Source organism: Anabrus simplex, chromosome 1 (assembly GCF_040414725.1).
Source record: "Anabrus simplex isolate iqAnaSimp1 chromosome 1, ASM4041472v1, whole genome shotgun sequence".
Lineage (NCBI taxonomy): Eukaryota > Metazoa > Arthropoda > Insecta > Orthoptera > Tettigoniidae > Anabrus > Anabrus simplex.
Genome location: NC_090265.1, coordinates 1579921239 through 1579943654, shown reverse-complemented (window position 1 = coordinate 1579943654; position 22416 = coordinate 1579921239). Strand labels below are relative to the sequence as shown.

Sequence of the window (22416 nt, the reverse complement as noted above, 5' to 3'; positions counted from 1 at the left end):
CTAAAGAATACCAGTAAATAAGGCATGTACCCAACACAGAATGATTAGAAGTATAAAATAAGGTTTAATGACGTAACATGGTAAATAGAAGAAAACGGGAACACACAAAAACAATTAGGGGGATACAAAGGGAGAAAGGATACTCACATTCATAATCTTTTAGGGTATTGTAAACACAGTCGAGTCATTTGAATCATAAAATACAATCATGAATTTCAGTATACGCGTAACAGGAGCGTAGCGAAAAGTGATTAAAATAATATTCAGTTATTTCCTTTCTTGGCAGAAATAACTATGATTTGATGCCAAGCATTTCATTCCTCAGAACAAAACGTTAATGATACAGTACGTGAAAGAAACAACGATTCACATCCCATTAAAGAATGCAACAATCTCCAAGGAAACTGTATACCCCCAGAAAAATGTCAGAAAGGTAACCATGCAGAAAAGGATAAACAAGGAACACGAAGAGATTAAGGGGGTTGCCATAGTTACGAAGGTAAATAAAAATGTCTTATATGAAATAAATAGAACTGAGAGAAATCCCCCTAAAATGGGCAAATAAACAGGCGGATACAGCCGAGAACAAATGTAAGATAAATTAACAAGTAATAGAAATAAAGCAACATCTGCAAGACAGGAAAAGTAATATGGATCCAGCAATCGTACGACATCAACACACACACACACACACACACACACACACACACACACACACACACACACACACAAACAAACACGCGCGCGCGCGCATATAGCATAATAAGTAAGGTAGAATAAATGATATAGTGTCAAGACACGTTACGACGAAGCTCGTAACAGCATGCCAAAAGTAATCATAGGCTCGTGAGCTCAATCCAAATGCACAGATCAGAATCCTGGGTTGCCGAAATATAGGCAAGGCTCACCCAGTCGTCAACATAACCAAATCTCAGTACATACGCTACGTAACACGTGCATATCGTCCGAAAAGACGAACATGAAATACACAACATTAGCGTTATACTACACTTAAGAAAATGGAAATTGCAACACCATGAAGGCATTGGTTGTTTGCGTTGATTTTCAAGATATGGAACGATGCTATATACATATATAAACGATCAAAGTTTCAGACCCATTGGATTGTTGCTACAGGTCTCCCCACCTGATTGGTCGCGGAGGAATCAACTCCAGTATACGGACTCTGGTGCAGCGTAGTTGAGTTGCAGTCTGTTGCAGTGAAGTGTTCCCCGTCAAATATGCCTCGACGACAGAGAAGAGTGCGCTATCAACAACTGTCGCCGTTTGAGAGGGCTCGGATAATTGGGCTGTGTGAGGCTCGATTACCGCTAAGGACTGTCGCTGCACGTGTTGGCCGACAGGCATCTACGGTACAGCGTGTATGGCAGCAGTGGTCAAATGAAGGTACCCACACTCGTAGACCTGGCACAGGCCCAGCGCGACAGACAACTGTGAGAGAGGATCGCCACATCATTCAGATGGCCCGGATGGAACCCCATGCAACAGCAGCGCAAATTGGAGCATCTGTGGCACCCCACGTTACACAACAAACAGTTGGTAATCGCCTGCGTGCAGCTGGCTTACGAGCCCGTGTCCCTGCAGAAGGTGTTCCATTGACCCCACAACAGCGACGTGTAAGGCTGGCCTGGTGTCGAGAAAGATCGACGTGGGTCGACGAATGGCATAGGGTCGTCTTTAGTGATGAATCGCGCTTCTGTCTTGCCGGCAGTGATCGCCGGAATCGTGTGGGCCGACGTACCGGGGAGAGGGGCCGCCCAGATCTTATTGTCGAGAGGCACACAGGGCCAACACCAAGCATTATGGCCTGGGGAGGTATTGGCTTTAATATGAAATCACAATTAGCGCTTGTTGAGGGCACTATGACTGCTCGACAGTACGTTGATAGGGTACTCAATTCAGTGGTTGTCCCTATGATGGCGAACATTGCTAATGGGATGTTTCAGCAGGACAATGGCTAGGTTCACCCTGCACGCATCTCCAGAGTATATCTCCACGACATCACAACCTTAGAATGGCACGCCAGATCACCGGACCTCAGTCCTATTGAGCATGTGTGGGACATGATGGGTCGACAACTGGCCAACCGTCCTCAGCCACCCACAAGTCTGGAACAACTGACCCATGCAGTGCAGCAAGCATGGGCCACAATTCTTCAGGAAGCGATCCAGGGCCTTATTGACTCCATACCTCGACGAATTCATCAATATATTGCAGCTCGTGGTGGGCACATCCTGTATTGATTGTTGTCCAAACTTGCGGTTAGAGGGACCTGAAGGTGTAATCATCGAATAACAACCAAACACTCGTCCTGCATGTTCAATTGCAGCAATGTAGCACCAGTCCTTCTGGGTGTTGCAATTTCCATTTTCTTCAGTGTATATATATATAAATGCCTAATTCTGTCTGTCACTCACAGCCATATTGAGAAAACGGGAAGGTTTCAACGGCTGAAATTGGTACCAGTTATAGATTGTTGTGTCTTCTTTACAAGAAGAATCTAATGAACCTCTCACGACCACGATTTTCGTACTGTTATAAATAAAAATACGTTTCCATCAGCGAAGTTATTGTCTCCTCGCCATGATGACGTTGGTACACAGCTGTTTGTAACGGCATGATGTCGAACTGCGTCAGGCTTCTGTTGTATTCCGCAGATACTGTATATTGAGGAAACGAGAACGTTTGACAGACATAAACAGGTACAAGAACAATGCAATGATGACCATCATATTGCACTTGAACTGTTTAGCGAAAAATACTCTCTGTCAGTGAAATGAATGAATAATTTTCTTCCAATCTGGAGTATAAAACACAGTATCTCCATAGCGAGTAGAAGGTAAAAGTGTGATCTCTCACCTAGTTCATCTGTTCCTCCGCTAGGCCGCTCGTCCATCAGTAATTGAGCTTGAGTTCACAAGTTAGTATACAAATAAGAGGCAATTATTGCATGCAAAATATTATGCTTTTGCTTACCATTCCAGAAGTCAGTTGTCAGATAGTTTAGATAGCTTCCGGGTAGACTTTCTGGTCTTAGAAGATTTCAGTTCCTTTCTCATCTGCCTTGTTACAAAAGAAAATCGACATTTCATATGATGTAACACAAGTTTAGGGGTAACGTTCGCAACATGATCACCGCAACATCCTAATTCTTTCGAATTAATAGTGACACTGTGCAAACTGTTCAAACACTCATAAAATATATCGCCCCATAGAATATGTTCACAGGAGAGTTTTTGTTCCACTGCACTTTCTGTTTGCACGAACACAATCATTATTAACTGCTCGTGAAGGATGGGTAATGAAAGTGCTGTCAATGCTGTATTTATTGCTGTAGTTCCTAATACATGTGAGGGCTGCGGCAAGTATTTCTTCAGTAGGCTTTCCGTGAAGCAGGCTGACACATTTAGGACATGTTGTGACCTTGGATATGATGCGTACTATACCTATCCTCCTAGATAATAAATCAAACACTCCTTAGCAAGATTGTGGCTATCGCTATTAAGTAGGCCTAAATTGTTCTAGGTCTAGTGCTTGCCTTATTTTATTTTGTGCTTTTTCTACTACAGCCCTATTTGTCTCTTCTGCCTTTTTGGCCGTTGTTCTCATTTGATTGACAAAATATATCAGTGACAGTTCAAATTTGGGCTCACAATTACTACGCGATAACAGGACAAGTTTTGTTGGGATATAAATAGACTGCAAAATGTGTAAATTCAGAAAATCTATTACTGAAGGTTGGTCGTCACAACTTAATGAGCGTAGTACACCAAAGTGCCGTTCTAGTGGATCTTGATTAAATCTCGCTGTGGGCACATATTGGAATCCATTATTCCATAAATACTCGGACTCCTGCACGGTGTTCTCAATTGTTATTCTTAGGGACTCAAGAGTTCTTTCTGAAGCAAAAGTATTTTTTCCACTGAGGTTATCTCTCCATTTTACTAAGGCTTGATGCACTATTGAATCTTTATAAAGAGGCCCTGCTGGTGTAGAAGTATTTAATACATCTATAAGGATATTTAATTCCCTAGCGAACATTTCTCTCGGTTTACTGTCTTCGAGTACCTCTTAGTTTATCTGACTAAAAAGCTTTATGCCATTTGCAACAAAATTACTCAATAACTGAAAAGCAAGTCCCACGTTCATGCGCTGAAACGAAGTGGGGTCTATATATGCAGACGTTAGCTTGCGGCAAACTTTCAAACCTGCAAATTTATGGCAGTTATGTGTTTCAAAAACCTATCGATGGAATTTAAATTCCACAACTTTATTGTTGTAATAGACTTGCCTTTTGTCGAGGAAATTATTTCTGATTCACTGAATTATATGTACAGCACCTGAAAAAGTAAAAAATCTCCTACTAGAACCAAAGGGTTGGGAATAGAGCACATGACCTTCCCTACTTTTCCATTTATTCCTAAGTAATCCACACCTTTTTATTAGGCTGATTTCCGTCTGAGGTGAAACCAATAATTCTGGCGCGGATTTGTTCCAGTTGTAAGACCACCTGCATTAAAATTCGTGACAAAATGTCACCAGGTGTGGAATTTCAACTTGCATTATTTTGTTTTCGGAAAAACTACTTAAGGTGGGAGGGGGGGCAAAAGGACTGAAAATGGCGTAGAATTATTTTTATCAGGATATTGATATCTCAAAAGCTGAAGATGTTACAGAGGTGAAAATTGGTATTTGGAGTCTCCTTTAAGAATCAAGAAATACGTACTTTTTGTTTTTGGAAAATCCACTTAAGGGGGTGAGGGGGCAGTGAGATGTAGAAAATAATCGAAAATAGGGTCCATAGTTTTTGCGGTCGCTGAGATGAATAGTGACATTCCGGATGTTTTATAAGTGCAACTTCAGCCCGCTTTGTGGTGGGGTTGAGGGGGCAGTGAGATATACAAATAATAGTGTCGAATCCGAAGTTTTAGGTGTCGTTGAAAGAAAGAATGACAGACACTCCGCATTTTTCAAAAGTCCAAGTACAGTCCCCTTTGGCATAGGTTTGAGAAAGGGTGAAAAAATATAATGACCAAAATGGCCGACATTAAGAATCTATGTGAGTATTTTCCAGCGTAATTGTCAACTAAATTTGGTACAAATATTACATGATATCTGTGAAAAATTCTGTTGGAGGAATAAATCCCTAGAACCCCAAGAATGTAATAAATACTCGTACAATTAAAAGTGACCGATATTAGTCTTGAAACGCAGCCTTCAGGACTGCTGGAGTGATTTCTACTAAACTTGCTACACATATTACTTACTACCAGGAGACTATCCGCGTGGGGTAAGTCACCCCTAGCACCCTTAGGGGGATGAGATATAAAAATAGGAAATAGCGTCGAATTCATGGTTTTCGGGGTCGCTGAGATGTATACCGGTAGTGATAATCCGAAAATTTTTAAAGTCCAGTAGGGGGTGAGAAAGGGTGAAAAATAAAATGACCATCATGACCGAGATTGTGGATGTATGTGTCTATTTACCAGCAAAGCTGCTACATATAATACTTAATATCTGGAAGAAATTATGTGGGGCTATAACACCCCCAGGGTACGCATAGACATAAAAAATGATCGAAAAGGACCAATATTAGAGTCGAATCCATAGTTTTCGGCGTCGATAAAATGAGTGTTTCAATATCAGCCCCCAGCAGTATGGAGGGTGAGAAGAAGTGAAAAAGAAAATGTCTAAAATGACCGTGATTATGGATGTGTGTATTTTCCAGGATAGCTCTCAAGCAAACTTGGTACGTATATGAGTTTTAAAATATCGAATCTTGTGACTTTTATGGTTGGGTGGGCACGTACGGTTAAAAATATCTGGCCCCGGTGTAGAGGGCAACGCGTCCGCCTGTCACCCGGCGGTCCGGCTTCGATTCCCGGCCGGGTCAGGGGTTTTTAACTGTAAATGATTAATATCCTCGGCCTGGGGACTGGGTGTTTGTATCGTCCTTAACTTTATTTTCCTCACATTCAGCACTTTACACTTCCGCAATTGCAATTACATGCAGGTTCATAACATAGGGGCAAAATATGTGGGTATGCGTTCCGACACCTAAAGTTTTAGAAATTATGCACTGAGCAAGATATTGTAGGCATTTTAGATTCAGGAGATTACATAGACCGTATCGCTATTGACATATCCAAACCATTTGATAGTACAGATAATGGGAGACTACTGATAAAAATGGGGGCTATGGGACTGGACAAATGTGATTTATGGCTGGCTAAATGTCTACTTGTCATAAAGTTACAATGATAAATCATTTTTGCAATATACTTTTCTGAAATTCAGGCTTTTAAGCATAATTTCTTATAATCAAAACAATAAAACCACAAGATTCAATATAAACAATGGGTGGTATGTAATATCCTTCAGTCAGGTTTCTTTCGTAACTATCATAACAGTGAGTGAAAAAGAAGTCACAAGTCTTATGAATACTGGCAATAAATAAATGCCGTACATCTTCTTCTTCTTCTTCTTCTTCTCCTTCTTAATCTGTTTTCCCTCCAGGGTCGGTTTTTCCCTCGGACTCAGCGAGGGATCCCACCTCTACCGCCTCAAGGGCAGTGTCCTAGTGCTTCAGACTCTGGGTCGGGGGATACAACTGGGGAGTATGACCAGTACGTCGCCCAGGTGGCCTCACCTGCTGTGCTGAACAGGGGCCTTGTGGAGGGATGGGAAGATTGGATGGGACAGGGAAGGAAGCGGCCGTGGCCTTAAGTTAGGTACCATCCCGGCATATGCCTGGAGGAGAAGTGGGAAACCACGGAAAACCACTTCCAGGATGGCTGAAGTGGGAATCGAACCCACCTCTACACAGTTGAGCTCCCGACGCTGAGTGAACCCCGTTCCAGCCCTCGTATCACTTTTCAAATTTCGTGGCAGAGCCGGGAATCGAACCCGGACCTCCGGGGGTGGCAGCTAATCACACTAACCACTACACCACAGAGGCGGACAATGCCGTACATAAGCTTCTAAATGTAAGCAATGGAATAGAATAGTATCTATGAGACTTTTTACTATTTAACCACTACAAAGCTACATTTTCTTGTATATCTGTTATTAATTAGCTGTAATACCCGGAGTTAGTACCTCATGGGGATCACTTCAAGTACCTACGTGCTAATGCAGTATAAGGACATATTTTCATTGGGGTACCCACATTGACGATCTTCTGATAAAAAGGTTGCAGATCTCTTCACGAGTTTATGAGAGTTTTTAGGAGTTGTAGTAAGGACGTAAAAGAGAGAACATATAAATCACTGATAAGACACCAGTTAGAGTGTAATTCTAGTGTATGGGAATTATTTGATTCGAGAACTCGCAAAGATCCAAAGGAAGGCAGCACGTTTTGTTTTGGGTGATATCGTACAAAAGAGTAGTGTTGTCCGTTTGTATGACAGTGGCGGATCGTTCAACTTTATCGTATATGTTAGCGAATACGGCGATGCGCTGTAGTAGGTGTAGCATTTCTCTCTTCCATTGCTTGACAATCCGTGTTTGTTTTTAAAGGACTGGTTGCCCGCACGCTTTTGCAAAGGATTACCTTGAGCCTGGATAGTCCAAGGCTACAATAGGTTCGAGAAGGCACACATAGACATGAAAACTGGCAGCACGTCGTGTTTCAGGGCGAGTTTTGCTTTAGATTCGGCTGGAATGATGTCCTAATACGCATTGGACGATATCAGGTTAGCGGTATCTAACGTCAAATAGGCCGAACCTAAGGGTGATGTTGTGGGGCACTATTGGCTATCGTTCACGACCTCGGCTCCTATATACTGATGGTTAGCTCTCTAGCAACCGGTACTTCTGGGAATTTGGAGAGGCGTGAGCAATTCACTCCTTCAACGCACTCCTGGTGCTATATCCAGCACTGCTATGCATAGCAGATACGGCTTGTTCCATGGCCTTCCCATTTGCCAGACATGTGACCTACAGAACATTCATGGATTATGGTCGGTGGACAACTAGCCCGTTAAAGTCATCCAGCTCCTGGTTAGATTATTCCTTGGAGTTGTAGAAGAGAGAAGTTTCATTTTCTGCAAACGAAATAATAGAAAGCTTGAAGAATATTAATCCATTTTCACGGGAAAGTAGAAGTTAAGCGAATTTGAGGAATTACTATCATCTCAACTGCAGTAAATAGAATAACAGCAGTTTGAAAATTCTTTTTGTGTGTGTTTATGTGAGTGCATCATGAACGATCCTCCTGACACGGGTCAGGTAATTAACGCTGCCTTACAAGCATGCTACAGCAACTCTCCATCGATGATTCCAGACTTTACTTTAAATGCTAAAATTCCTCCGAATCCACATCAACTTCTGTCGACTCAACAACCTGTCAACACCTACTCAACAGAGATGCAAGGAGCATCTGCCGCATTACTTCAAAGAGGTCAGGTACCAGTATCCATTGCATCAGCACAACCAGCCATCAAATCAGGTAATTCTGACTCTGAATTTTTAAGTGAATTCAATCCCCAGTGCAAAAAAATGCGTCCTAGTGGAAGTGAACCCCGTCCTACTGAGGAGTCTGACATGATCCTTGATGTCACAAACAGTTCCGGTTCAACTCATACCACGAACAGTTCTAATGGTGCAGATGTGGGAGAAATAAATACTTTATCCTCATCTGTAAATCAGCCCAACACTAATCAAAGAGTTATATATCGCAATAGCAGAGAAAATAGATACAATCCCAATGATCATGGCCCTTTCGTTGTTATCGTCGAAAGTGTAAACAAAGACGTGGGTAGTCTCCATCCAATGGCGCTTGGTAGGCTTTTATTTAACGAGCAGGTCGTTTGCCGTCAAAACATCCTGGACATAAAACCCATAGGGCGAAACAGACTTCGAGTTGAAACCACTTCAGGAGCAGTGGCGAATCAACTAGTGGAAACAGAATTTTTTCGTAAACAAAATCTAGAAGCTTACATTCCGTCTAGTGTTATTCAAAGACAAGGTTTAATTAAAAATGTCGACCCCTCACTTAGTGAAGATGAAATATTACGGGAGATACAAACCCCGTTACCAGTTGTTCGTGTAAAGCGCTTCAGTAAGGTTATTCGCGGGGAGAGAAGGCCTATCCCAGTTTGTCTGTTAACTTTTCGTGCACAACAACTGACAGCATATATCCACTTACTCGGAACTAGGTGCCCAGTGCAACCATTTGTGATGTCTGTGCGATTATGTGAACGATGCCTCAGATTCAATCACTCTAGCCTGCAATGCCGAAGTGCTCAACGCTGTAGCCGTTGCTCAGGGCCTCACGATATTAGTCAGTGTTCAGATTTAATTACTCCCTGTTGTGTTCACTGCAAAGGAGCTCATCTATCCACTGATAAAAACTGCACAGAATATAAAAAGTGGATTTCTGTTCGGGAACTTATGGCATTTAACAATATCTCTCAAGTGGCTGCGCTTGATATTTATAACAACAACTCAGCGGCACGCCCACCAGTTAATTATCAAAATCAGGTGGAATTTCCCCTGCTACCTAATATTTCTGCAACCTCTAACATGTCAACAGCAAGAAACTTTCCAAGACAACATGGGCCCTTGACACCAGGGGTTACAGCAGAGCCACCAATGAAGGAAGATGCCCCTTGGAATATCACACAACAGATCTCTCCCCATTCAACCTTTAACCAACAACTCGACCATCCACTCGCCTCTCAGCGTAAAATTTCAGTTCCTGTAAACTCGTCAAGACGTCCGCTACAACCTTTTAAACCCCATTTCCCCCCAATTTCTCAACTTGCCTATATTCCTCCACATTTACCTGTTACTCCGATTACTTACAATCCCTACCCTCCCCAACCCCCTCGCGTAACATCAAATCCTGCTCAAAACAACGAACAACTCATTGAGCATATATTCAATATTATTATGCTCATCGTAGGTCAGCTCCAATCTTCAGCATCCAGCAACATTCATCCAACAGCAATCCGCGACATGATTACCAATATTTTCGCCTCTGAATATGGCCTTTAAAATCTTACAGTGGAACGGCCGGTCGGTGATCTCGAACAGAGGTGTTCTACAGCGTGAGATTCAAAGCCAAAATGCATCCATAATCGCACTATCCGGGACATGGCTCCTTACTTTACTGATCCAACAATTTTTGTCTCAACCATCTGACTCTCTATAACCTATGGCGATCAAGTATATTCTGCGACAGATTCTCTAAGCTCATAATGGCATTTAAAATTCTTCAATGGAATGCACGATCGGCTATTTCAAACAAAGAGAGTCTAGATAATACACTTCACAATATAAACCCTCACGTTGTTGTCCTGTCAGAAACATGGTTCAAACCTCAAAGATATATACATTTTCGCAACTATACCATTTTAAGGGAAGACCGTGATGATGGATATGGTGGCGTTGCTATTCTGGTACACACGACATTATCTTACAGACAGCTAACTATCCAACGTAGTGTACCATCGCCATTTCAACTTATTGCAGCTAGTATACAACTACCTTCTAGAACTCTTATGATCGCATCTGGATATTGCCCACCGAGAACAGCAGCCACCTTGTATATTTGGCAAGAAATCATGTCGCAACTTCCTCCTCCACAGAACATCTGTGGAGACTTCAACGCTCACTCCACAGCATGGGGTTGTCCAACCACCGATCGCTACGGCAATGATATAGTCAATATGGTCAAACATTATAATTTAGTCATCCTGAATGATCATTCTCCTACATTGGTTCCTTCACCTAATCGGCAGAAATCGGCAGTTGACCTCACTATTGCCACCCCCTCTTTATCCTTGTCCACCAACTGGTCCGTCCTTACTGATTCGGGGGGTTCCAACCACTTTCCCATTTTGATCACAATAAAGACTTCTCCTCCACCTCATCAGCAGAAAGTGTCAACAGGAAAATGGAACTGCTCTAAAGCAAATTGGCCAGTATTTACAGCCAATATGGATGAAGAGATATTACGCCTTCCACTGCAAAATCCCAGTGGTGTCAGCTACACCCTCTATATCTCCGCTATGGAGAAAACTGCATCCGATTCAATTCCCCTGAAGAAAGTTGGATCTATACACACGGGAAAACCAGCTGTCTGGTGGACCCCAGATTGCTCTCGAGCTGTTGCACGACGACGGACAGCGCTTCGGCAATATCGGGAACAACCCACTTTTGAGAGGTACCAGCAATGTCTGCACACTACAGCTCAAGTAAAGAGATTTTTTAAAGAAAGGAAAAGACACAGCTGGAAGGAATTCTGTGCATCATTAGATAGGAATGCCAACATCTCCGACGTCTGGAACAAAATCAAAGCCTTCCGCCACAAAGATCATAGTCCACGATCCCATACGATCTCACCAGCCTGTATAGAGGGACTCTTTGACAAAATAGCTCCACCGTTTGTTGATTCTCAACCCCTTCAGTTGAACACGAATCCGAGTACTCATTCCTTATGCTCTCCCTTCACATTGGCTGAGCTGCAAAATGCAATTAAACAGTCCTCCAGTACTGCACCAGGTTTTGATAATATTTGTTACCCGATGCTGGCCCATGCTCTACAGTGGCTGCTTCGGATCATAAACGAAATATTGTCTCAAGGAGAATTTCCATTATCCTGGCTAACACAGATTGTGATACACATCTTCAAATTCGGAAAGGAACCAGAGGATCCGAACGCTTACCGTCCTATCGCCTTGTCTTCATGTATACTGAAAACCCTCGAGTGTATGACTAAACTTCAACTCGAATGGTGGCTAGAATTTCACAATCTTCTACCACGAACTCAGAATGGTTTTCGAAAACGAAGAAGTACCTATGATAGTCATGCACTGCTCACTACGGACATATATAAGACATTTGCTTCGAACAGTTATACGCTTGCCCTTTTTCTGGATATTTCTGCTGCATACGACAATGTTGATATCTCAAGATTATTATCTAAATTGATGGACCTCGGCCTTCCTCATCCGCTCATCAAGGGCATTTACAATCTTCTACACACCAGATGGATATACGAGTATGTGCGTTATCATGCCAAACTACTTGGCCCACGGAAAGTCTCACAAGGTCTGCCTCAAGGTGCTGTGCTTAGTCCCCTGCTCTACACCATTTACACCAGTGATCTAGAGACCATATTTTCATCCAGGATTAAAATATTACAATATGCTGACGATGTGTGTGTATATACTAGTGCAAGCTCTCTCCAGACTGTAGAAGCCCACATGGCTTTAGCTGTATATCAATTAGACCATTGGCTTCTTGAAAATAATTTATCCCTATCGCCATCCAAGTCTCAAGTAGTGATATTTACGCGAAAATACCTGAGAGTCCTACCCTTAACCTTGAACTTGGGACCATACAACATCAGAGTCAAACCGCAGGCAAGGTTTTTACGTCTCACATGTGACACTCGACTGACATGGTCGCCACATATATCTGAGCTTACAACAAAACTGGAAAGATCTATGAATATTCTTCGTGCTCTCACCCGAACATGGTGGGGGGCTGATCCCTGTGTTCTCCTTCTCCTATATCGCAGTTTGATCCGATCCAAAATGGATTATGGGAGTATGTTTTATCATAACGGAAGCAAAATCGCTTTGCGCAAGCTGGACGGAATACAATATAGCTGTGTCAGAACCTGCATTGGAGCAATGGCTTCGACCCCAACAAATGCGTTGTTACTAAAGTGCGTCGAACCTCCTCTTGCTGTACGTCGACAATATTTAGCAGACAAATTTGTATTATCCAGGATGTACAACAATGAACCACCAATCTGCAGCAGTCTGGATGATTTAGAAACAGTTATGAGAGAGCACGGACACCGAAAATGGATGGAAAATATATGTCTTCTGAACAGTCTTCAGTTTCTACGTCCCATACTTCCATCGTCAACACCCCACAAGTCTTGCCCTGCTTTTGAGATTCCGTAGTCATACTTATTGTTTTCTGTTCCAATACATCTTTTTACAACAGACTTACTTCCTCTAACCAGAGTTCAGTCTTACTTTGTGGAATATACTCAAAGACAGTGGCCCAATGCTCTTCAAATCTTCACTGATGACTCAAAAATACCCTCACCACCTGCAGTGGGATGCGCTTGTTACTGTCCCGCAACTGAAGAATCTCGTTTATTCACTTTACCAAATGACTGGTCTTACAGCAGAAGCTGTCGCTATTTCCGAAGCTCTAGCATACAGTTTAAGAGTTAAACCTTCTTGCAGTTCTTATACTTACTGACTCTCTCAGTGTCTTGAAGACTTTACAGTCACCTGCTACATACAAACTAACGGTTCATCAAATTCAGATCATTCAGGGAATTCGACAACTTACTCGTCTCAATATTGCTGTGCACTTTCTTTAGATACCTAGTCATAAAGGTATCAAACACAACGAGTATGTTGACCGGCTCGCTAGAGCAGCAACGCATTTGGGCGAACGGCTAGATTCACCAGTGTCTATTCGAGACTACGTGCCACGTATCAAGCAGCGTTCCTGGACGCAAATTGAAGAAGAATGGTATATTACAAAAGAGCAACGGGGAAAACAATACGCTGCAGTCCAACCATACCCTCCTCACTCACCTTGGTTCTCCAAATGGAATGCTTGTCGCCGATACATCACTTCTCTTATTCGCATGAGGTCCAATCACGGCAGTTTTGCAAATCATCTCTATCGGATAGGAGTCCTAAACTCGCCCTACTGTTCCTGTGACCGCCAACCAATCGCTGACCTCAACCACATCTTCTTCTCGTGCCATATTTATAATGTACAGCAGGAAAAATTTATTACAACTTTACTTTCATTGAACTTCCAACTACCACTCAACATCCAGTGCATTTTATCATCCCAACAACCAGAAGCGTATAATGCAATCGCCATATTCTTAAAAGACACCGATTTAAGATTATAAAGTTTGACGTGATACTACTTCAGAAAAACTACGTAAACATACTACAGTTGCAGTGTCCCAGTTTGTTCTTTTGTTCTTTTTTCCCTTCGTATGTGTGTGCGCGCATTCTGTACGGGCTCGGAACGTAATACCATTATAATACCATGGAAGATTCATTGGTGTATATGTATTCTCAGTGTATATTTAATGTATATGCTTTGTTATCTAATGTATTTCTAGCTGGCTGTTTGGTCTGGCACCTAAAGCCAATAAATTAATTTTTTTTTAAAGTCATCCAGCTGTGAACTGTGGCCTCGCATGCATGCAGCCTGATTCAATGTCACGACGTGTTCTATATGGTCTGCATTTGATTTTACTACTAGCAATCAAATTATTTCCATATTTTCATCTCCTAATTTAATTTTCTTCAAATCTGTAATTGATGGGGAATGACTACAGTACTCCTCTGACGACTGTTTCAGATAATCTACATGGCCCGGGAGCCGAAGGATGTAGCTGTATCCTATTACCATCACTGCCGTCTTATGTTTAATTACACCGGGACGGATGAGCTATTTTACGAAGCCTTCTTGCAAAATTCAGGTTAGTAATAATTTGGTGTTCAGTATAATTGTCCCGTCTCATATATAGTAAATGAAAGATTTTCTATTGAGAAAATGTCTCATTCTGTTTCAAAACTCCTATTTCATTTTTTTTCTGAGTTTTATATCATAATTTAAAAATAGTTGCATCTGCGGATCAATAGTAGAGCGCCGTCCTTCAGATCCCAAGACCGTGGATTCAAACCTGGCAGAGTTACGGTAGTCGGATTTTTCAAGGGCAGTAAGAATTCCGTTTCAAATTATATCGACATATAAAAGAACTCTAGTGGTACATTTGGGGCTTATCCGACACGATTAACTAAATTTGTCCATAGATCGCCCATCAAAGTCTCTGTTTCTCTCTCATCAGTTAGAATAGAATGATAAGGATAATCCTCAGCCTGTTTCCAGTCACTCGACCGGGTCAGGAATGGAAGGAATGAAGCCGCCATCTAGTGGCGAGGATAGGAACTGTGCCGACTGCCGAAGCCTGTCGCACTCCTCTGGAGCAATGATTAATGAATGACAGATGAAATGAATGATACTGAAGAGTGTTGCTGGAATGAAATATGACAAGGAAAACCGGAGTACCTATCCCGCCTCCGCTTTGTCCAGCACAAGTCTCACATGGAGTGACCAGGATTTGAACCACGGAACCCAGTGATGAGAGGCCGGCACGCTGCCGCCTGAGCCACGGAGGCTTTAGAATAGTATGTAACTCCGAAACTGACACCCAGGTAGGCTAAATGGCGTGAAATGAAGATCCTTGCACACGATAGCTAAGGCTATACGATTATTTTATTACTAGTATTCGTACCCGTTCTTCGCACGGGAATTTGCAGTGGATTACATGTTTTCTTCTGGAATTTATGTGATGTAACATAGCTCTATTCATACTTAATGTGACATGTTAAGTTGATACTTTCCTACGACAGCGCGGGGCAGCAACGAAAATATAATGAAGCTGAACAAATTCGAGAGTGAATAAGGACAATTTCCTAAGTCGTTGTAAGGTACAGTTCCTGGTCCGAAGTTGTGCGAAATTCTCCCTGGTTCTCAGGTTACATATTGTATCTCTGACTACTTGCCTGGCGCTCTCTTGTCGATGATACCTCCCTTAATATCTCCCCTGCCGAAAAGAGTAAAACGGCTCTTTAGTTTTCCACGTTACCCACATTGAAGTGACATGCACGACATGCCCCACGGGCCTTCTACTAAAAATCCGATTTTTCGTAATCATCTGCGTTATTATCCGTCGTATGATAAATACGTACAAGGCATAAAGGAACAGAAATGACATGTTCCCAAACGTTTGTTACATACAATCTTTTGATAGAACTAATGTCAATGAAAATACTTGAGAATGATCTTCCAAAAAATAGCAACTCCATGTGATTACCGTGACATCATATGCACCCGAGAACACTCTCCGGAGTGAGTAGATTCCAAATATATAGTTTGGTTGAAATAAGTCCAGCAGTTTTCAACTTTTAGGAATATGCAGACAGACAGACAGACAGACAGACAGACAGACAGACAGACAGACAGACAGACAGACACCAAAAGAAAAAGTTCTACCTAATGTTTCCTCGGTGTTCAGTGACATTAGGTGGGGTTAATTTTCAGGCCGAAAGAAATACTATGAATACTCTGATTTTCTCCTGTTATCGATCCTTCAAATACCTTTAAGTGTACGAGGGAGTCCGTCACTGGCTGCAGAGTATAACTCCCGTAGAAAATAGTGTTTTTTCTCCGTCATTTGAAGAGTAAGTGAAATTATGTACATAACAAAAATTGTTCATAATGAAGGGGCGTTTCACATATAGTCCACAGACTTTATATATAAGCAATATTCTAAGAAGAAATTGAAAAAACTTATTCTGGCCTTCCTATAAACCCCCAGTCTATTCAGTGATTTTTAAATGATATGCGTATCAAAACGTGCTCCTGGACGATTAGAACCTAAATATGAAGTTTGGTCGAGTGTAAAAAAAGAAAAACTCTTGTTTTATTCCTACAAACCTACAGTCTATTCAATGTTTATTTAATAACATGGATTACTGTTGTTACGTCATTCAAGTGTATTTCATAATTAAGCATTCTATTATTACCATTATGAATATAATAATAATAATAATAATAATAATAATAATAATAATAATAATAATAATAATAATAATAATAATAATAATTCGTGTGGCTATTTCTAGCCGAGTGCAGCCCTTGTAAGGCAGACCCTCCGATGAAGGTGGATGGCATATGCCATGTGTAGGTAACTGCGTGTTATTGTGGTGGAGGTTAGTGTTGGTGTGTGAGTTGCAAGGATGTTGGGGACAGTACAAACACCCAGCCTCCCGAGCCATTAGAATGAACCAATGAAGGTTAAAATCTCCGACCCTGCCGGGAATCGAACCCGGGAGCCTCTGAAAGGAAGGCCATTACGCTGACCATTCAGCCAACGAGTCGGACATTATTATATTTTTTTTTGCTATTGGCTTTACGTCGCACCGACACAGATAGGTATTATGGCAACGATGGGACAGGAAGTGGCTAGGACTGGGAAGGAAGCGGCCGTGGCCTTAATTAAGGTAGAGCCCCACCATTTGCCTGGTGTGAAAATGGGAAACCACGTAAAACCATCTTCAGGGCTGCCGACAGTGGGGTTCGAACCCACTACCTCCCGAATACTGGATACTGGCCGCACTTAAGCGACTGCACCTATCGAGCTCGGTCGGACATTATTAATATGATTACTATTGTTATTGCTATTAATATTATTTGTGTTATTTGCATTTGTTATGAACGTAATGAGTTTTATTCGGGTTTATTTAATAAACTCTTTTTATTTGTGTTACGGAGATATCCGTGGTAGTTAGAAGTGAAAGAAGGTGTGGGCTGGAATAGGTCTCAACTATAAAATTAAAGTTAATTTAAAACTTTAACAAAGGTTATATTTTCTTTTCAAAATCAATCAATAACAAAGTATAACAGGTACCAAGTAGCAGATCAACAAATTAAGAAATTACAAATTACAGTTCGTTACAAGATTTGGGCTTCGAGCCCCACACTCACAATCCTTGAGCTATGAGCTCAACTTTACCAATGTACCAAGTTCAAACAAAGGGGCAGAAAACCCCAATCATGCCAAGGAGCACTTGCTCCCAATTACCATGTTAAGCCTCCTCGAGGCACACAGAAATCAAATTTAGGAAAGAGCAGACCCGCTCTCAAAGTTCAAGCCTATCAAAGGCCACAACGAATTTCACTTCTAATTGCCCTCAAGGCACACATATAATGGTACAGGGGTACCTCGTACCCAATCTACTGGGCCTTCGCAGGAAGGAAAACAAAACGGGTTAAGTAAATGGCCCAAAATACAAAGTTGAATGGAGGCGATAACTTGCACTCCTACACAAAGTTTTTGTCTTAAAACCTATGTGCCGCTAGGCCGATAATACAGGGGCTAATCCCAAGCTAGGGAGGTGACCCGTATGAGAAAACTTTACTACATTAAAGAAGAGAAGAACGGTTATGAAAACGTAGTCACCTCCATTTCAAAATGAAAGGCGAGTTTACAGTAAAAGATATTTGTAGATTTTACATAGACAGAAAAGGAATTTCCATTTTAAAAAGATGGGTTACATATTAAAGGATTCGAACCTTCTCCGAGAGTTAAACTGCTGAGCTAGCAAGAAATAAAGATGTTAACAGGCCATTACCTTGTTGAAGAACTGCTGCTTGAAGAAAGAGGCGCTTCCCGCCCCCTGCTACATATTCACACACTGAGTTAGATGTTATGCTAGTGGCACCGAGACAAGAAAATCAGCAGTTTTTATACTCTCGTGGAAAATTCGAGACCTTTCAGGAATGAGTAGACACACCCCCTCAATTTTATTGGATAGCTAAAAGTTACACATCAACATCGAAAAAGAAAGACACTATTGATCCGAAATTAATTACAAAAATTAGTGATTGGTTAAATTCAAAACAGGCGGAGAGAAAGGATAACTGTTGCCAACCGACAAACCACAGAACAAAATTTAGTAAAAACAAAACTTAGGAATACAATATTTCTTCAGGAGAGTACATTCCTTTACACCAGGGTGCGTTATCATAGTTTTTGGTAGAGACATCTGTTAGAGATTGTCCACACTCCTTAATCGTTCAAAAACATTCAGTGACATCTTCTGAATAACCGTGGAATTAGTTCAGTAGTTAAAGTTCCAAGTTTCTCCAGTAGAGAAGTTTCAATTGGCGCAAGATTTGAACTTGCGTCGTGGAGTTGTACCGCCCGGTACAGCCCTCCCTCCCCCCCCCCCCCCAAAGTCCTTCCAAGGGGTGACACAGAAGAAAAGAAAAAATGTTGGTTTAAAGCAAAGTCCACATTTTTTTGCTGATGAATAGAAGAGAAAAATATAACTTTTCACTAGGCGGAGGTCTCAGAATTTGTTTGATATAGGTGGGTGCGACTAGATTAAGTCCAGTTTCAGAATTTGTTTGTAGTTGTAGAATTGCGAAACAAAACATTAATTCATGGAAGAATAAAATTTAAGTTGATTTGAAGCAGTTATTAATTGCCGAATAGAGAGTCCCTGTAGCAGAGGGAGTACATTAGTTGCCGATTACTTTTGACGGCAAGACCTGCCACCGCTGCCTGTGTCCAGAGGAGGCGGCTCGGACGCCTCAAGTACCCTGAGATCCCTCTTTCCCGCTATTATGAGAGGGGTAGTCGTGGTGAAGCACGCTGCAGACGCGACGATTGTTTACAGTCCTCGAGCAGTTTGCGGGTGGTGTGTCGCACATCAGCCTTGGCCGGAAGGAGGGCTCCGGCTCGCCGTACACTGGTTGTCCTCACTGGAGTGGAGTGGGCCCGTACCCCACCTCAGTGGCGGTACGGCGCCGCACGGCTGCGGGGGCACTGAAACAGTAATATCTCGGCGGCAGAATTTGTGTTGGACCATAATGGTTTTAGGGTACTATCTTGGAGTTGAGGCTGAGGGGCCAGTGGCGTGAAAACTTTTATTTCATTACTTTTATTTTAATGCCACTGGTGTGGTTTAACAGGAGACGGGAGCTTGGTAATGGCCTTACGGAGAGGACAGCAGAGCAACCTCAGGGAAGGTTTCACAAAATTTATACAGAGCAGATAAAGAAAACGAAATGTAAAACTATAAGGGGCAGAAGGCCTAGGATTTATAGAAAAATATAAGCTATTGGGGTTCTTACAAGATGTTAAATATCCACTGAGCAAGTAATTTACACAGGTTTCACCTGGGACAGGTGAACCGTAAAGATTCTCTCGGTGGCTGGATTGCTCACTAACAATGTGACCGGCGTAAGAAAATCTAAAATAATGCACAGCCCATGAAATCTGGGGGCAAGCTTGCCCGCGGGAACAAAATTCTTGACCATAACTTGGTCTCCTACCTTTAAGTTGGTGGGCCTCCGTCCACGATCATATCTTTCCCTAACCTTTTCATGAGAAATTTTAAGATTGGCCTTGGCCTTCTTCCAAAGATCTCTAATATTATCTGGATCTATGGTCTCAGGTAGAATATCATTAAGAGACCAAAGGCTAGAGAGCGGCGTGTTGGGAAAAAACTTGTACATCAAAGAAGCTGGAGTAAATTTATGGGATTCATGAACCGCCGAATTCAAAGCAAAAGCTAACCAATGCAGGGACGTGTCCCACCTAGAATGATCGTCGTGATGATAGGCAATAAGAGCCGAAACAGCTGGAACTACAACTTTCATCTTTTGATCATGCCTCGACGGGCAACATAAAACACCATTCCTCAATACATAAGGGACGACATATTCCCCAGAAGAAAGGGTTTCCATGATAGGGGCCAGCGTCGGATTTTCACGTTGATATTTCTCAAGATCTCTAAACAACATGGGAGCATCAGTTAGAATGGCATTAACCTCAGGTGGTATGGACTCGGGAGGTGAAGAACTATCAACCTGTTCGGGGGTCTCTACATCATTAGAAAACATACGGCTTAGTCCGTCAGCAACCACGTTTTCAGTACCTCTGATATGCCTAACGTCAAACTGGAAGGCAGAAATTTGGATGGCCCACCGGGCTATACGACCAGTACGACGCGGCCTACCTAAGACCCAACTTAAGGCTTGGTTATCAGTCTCCAAGTCGAACTTGACATGTTCCAGATACAGTCGGAACTTTTCTAGCGCAAACAAGACGGCCAAACCCTCAAGTTCATAGATGAAATACTTGGCTTCTTGAGCCGAAAGAGTCCTAGATGCATAGGCGATGGGTCACCTCCCTGGTTCGGTCTCTTGAAGAAGGACCGCAGCGACTGCCGACGACGACGCGTCGGTTTGGACGATGAATTTCTTCGAGAAATCCGGCATAGCAAGAACAGGGGCATTACAAAGAGCTAATATCAGGTCTTCAAAAGCGGCTTGTTGAGAAGGCCCCCACTCAAATTTGACGCCTTTCCTACGAAGAAGGTTCAAGGGCACCGCTCTATTAGCAAAGTTGGGAATAAATTTCCTGAAGAAGTTCACCATGCCTATGAACCTGGCGATACCTTTGATGTCCTTGGGAGGTTTGAAATCACGGATGGCCTGTGTTCTAGAATGATCTACAGCGACACCATCGGGCGACACAATATGCCCTAGAAATGACATGGAAGGCATTGCAAAAGCGACTTTGGGCAGCTTAACTGTTAACCCTGCCTTACGAAGACGATTAAGGACCTCTTTCAGATGATCAAAGTGTTCTTCAATGATCTCAGAAAATACGACATCATCCAGTTAATGATACAAGTACTCGAATTTGATGTCGGAGAAGACCCCGTCTAGCAGTCTCGTAAGCGCGGCTGCCCCCGTGGGGAGCCCGAAAGGCACGTGGTTGTACTCATACAAGTTCCAATCCGTGGCAAACGCTGTCAGGTGTTTAGATTCCTCTGCTAGCGGTATCTGATTATAAGCCTGATTAAGGTCTAAGATAGTGAAGAACTTAGCTTTACGAAACCATGAAAAACAAGAATGGAGGTCTGGAAGGGGCACAGATTGTAACACCACCTTCCGATTGAGAGCCCTATAATCAATCACAGGCCTGAAGCCACCTTGGGGTTTCGGGACTAGAAAAATAGGCGAAGAATACGCCGACTTAGAGGGCCAAATATACCATCTTTCAGCATCTGATCAATGATCTCCTTCAGGGCCTTCATTTTAGACGGAGATAGCCTATAAGGCGGGAATCTAACAGGGATCGAATCCGTCACCTCAATCTTGTATTCAATAAGGTCAGTAACACCAAGAGTATCCGAGAAAACCTCTGGAAACGACTGACACAACTTACGAATACTATCAGCCTGCTCCTCAGGTACATGTCTAAGATCTAACAACATCTCATCCTGGGTAGGCGAAACAGATGAACATGACGCAGAACTACATTTTAATAAAGGGATATTGAATTTACTATCAAATTTGAAAGTGCACGACTTGCTCTGAAGGTCGAGCACTAGACCAGTGTGAGACATGATGTCCGCTCCCAAAATAATGGGGCAAGACAAGTGCTTCGCCACGAGCAGTTTTACTTTCCAAGTGAATTTCAAAATGCGTATTTTAGCATACAGAGAACCTAAAATTTCTAATGGAGATGAGTTAGCCGAAACATATTGAACCGAAGACGAACAAAAATCAGGAAGTTTACAAACAGTTTTCAATTTGGAGTACCATTCAGCCGAAATAATAGAACAAACACTGCCAGAATCTAATAGGGCAGTTATAGGTTCATTATTTAATTCAATTTTGAGAAAGGGAACAGGTGCGGGTGAATCCGCCGCAATCCTAAGACATTCTCTGGGACCTTCAAATGGGAATGTAGAACAGTTCTGATTTTTCCCTGCATTTTCGTCGGATTTAACCTGGGCTGAGCCT

General features: G+C 42.3%; 1 protein-coding gene across 1 annotated transcript in view; it reads left to right on the top strand.

The window, feature by feature from the left end:
* Positions 1 to 22416, top strand: part of LOC136862676 (luciferin sulfotransferase-like) — a 125974-nt gene that overhangs the window by 73669 nt on the left and 29889 nt on the right. Inside the window, exon 5 of the mRNA XM_067138898.2 lies at positions 14386 to 14506. Coding sequence (XP_066994999.2) covers positions 14386 to 14506 — 121 coding nt within the window. The remainder of the gene's footprint in view (positions 1 to 14385; positions 14507 to 22416) is intronic.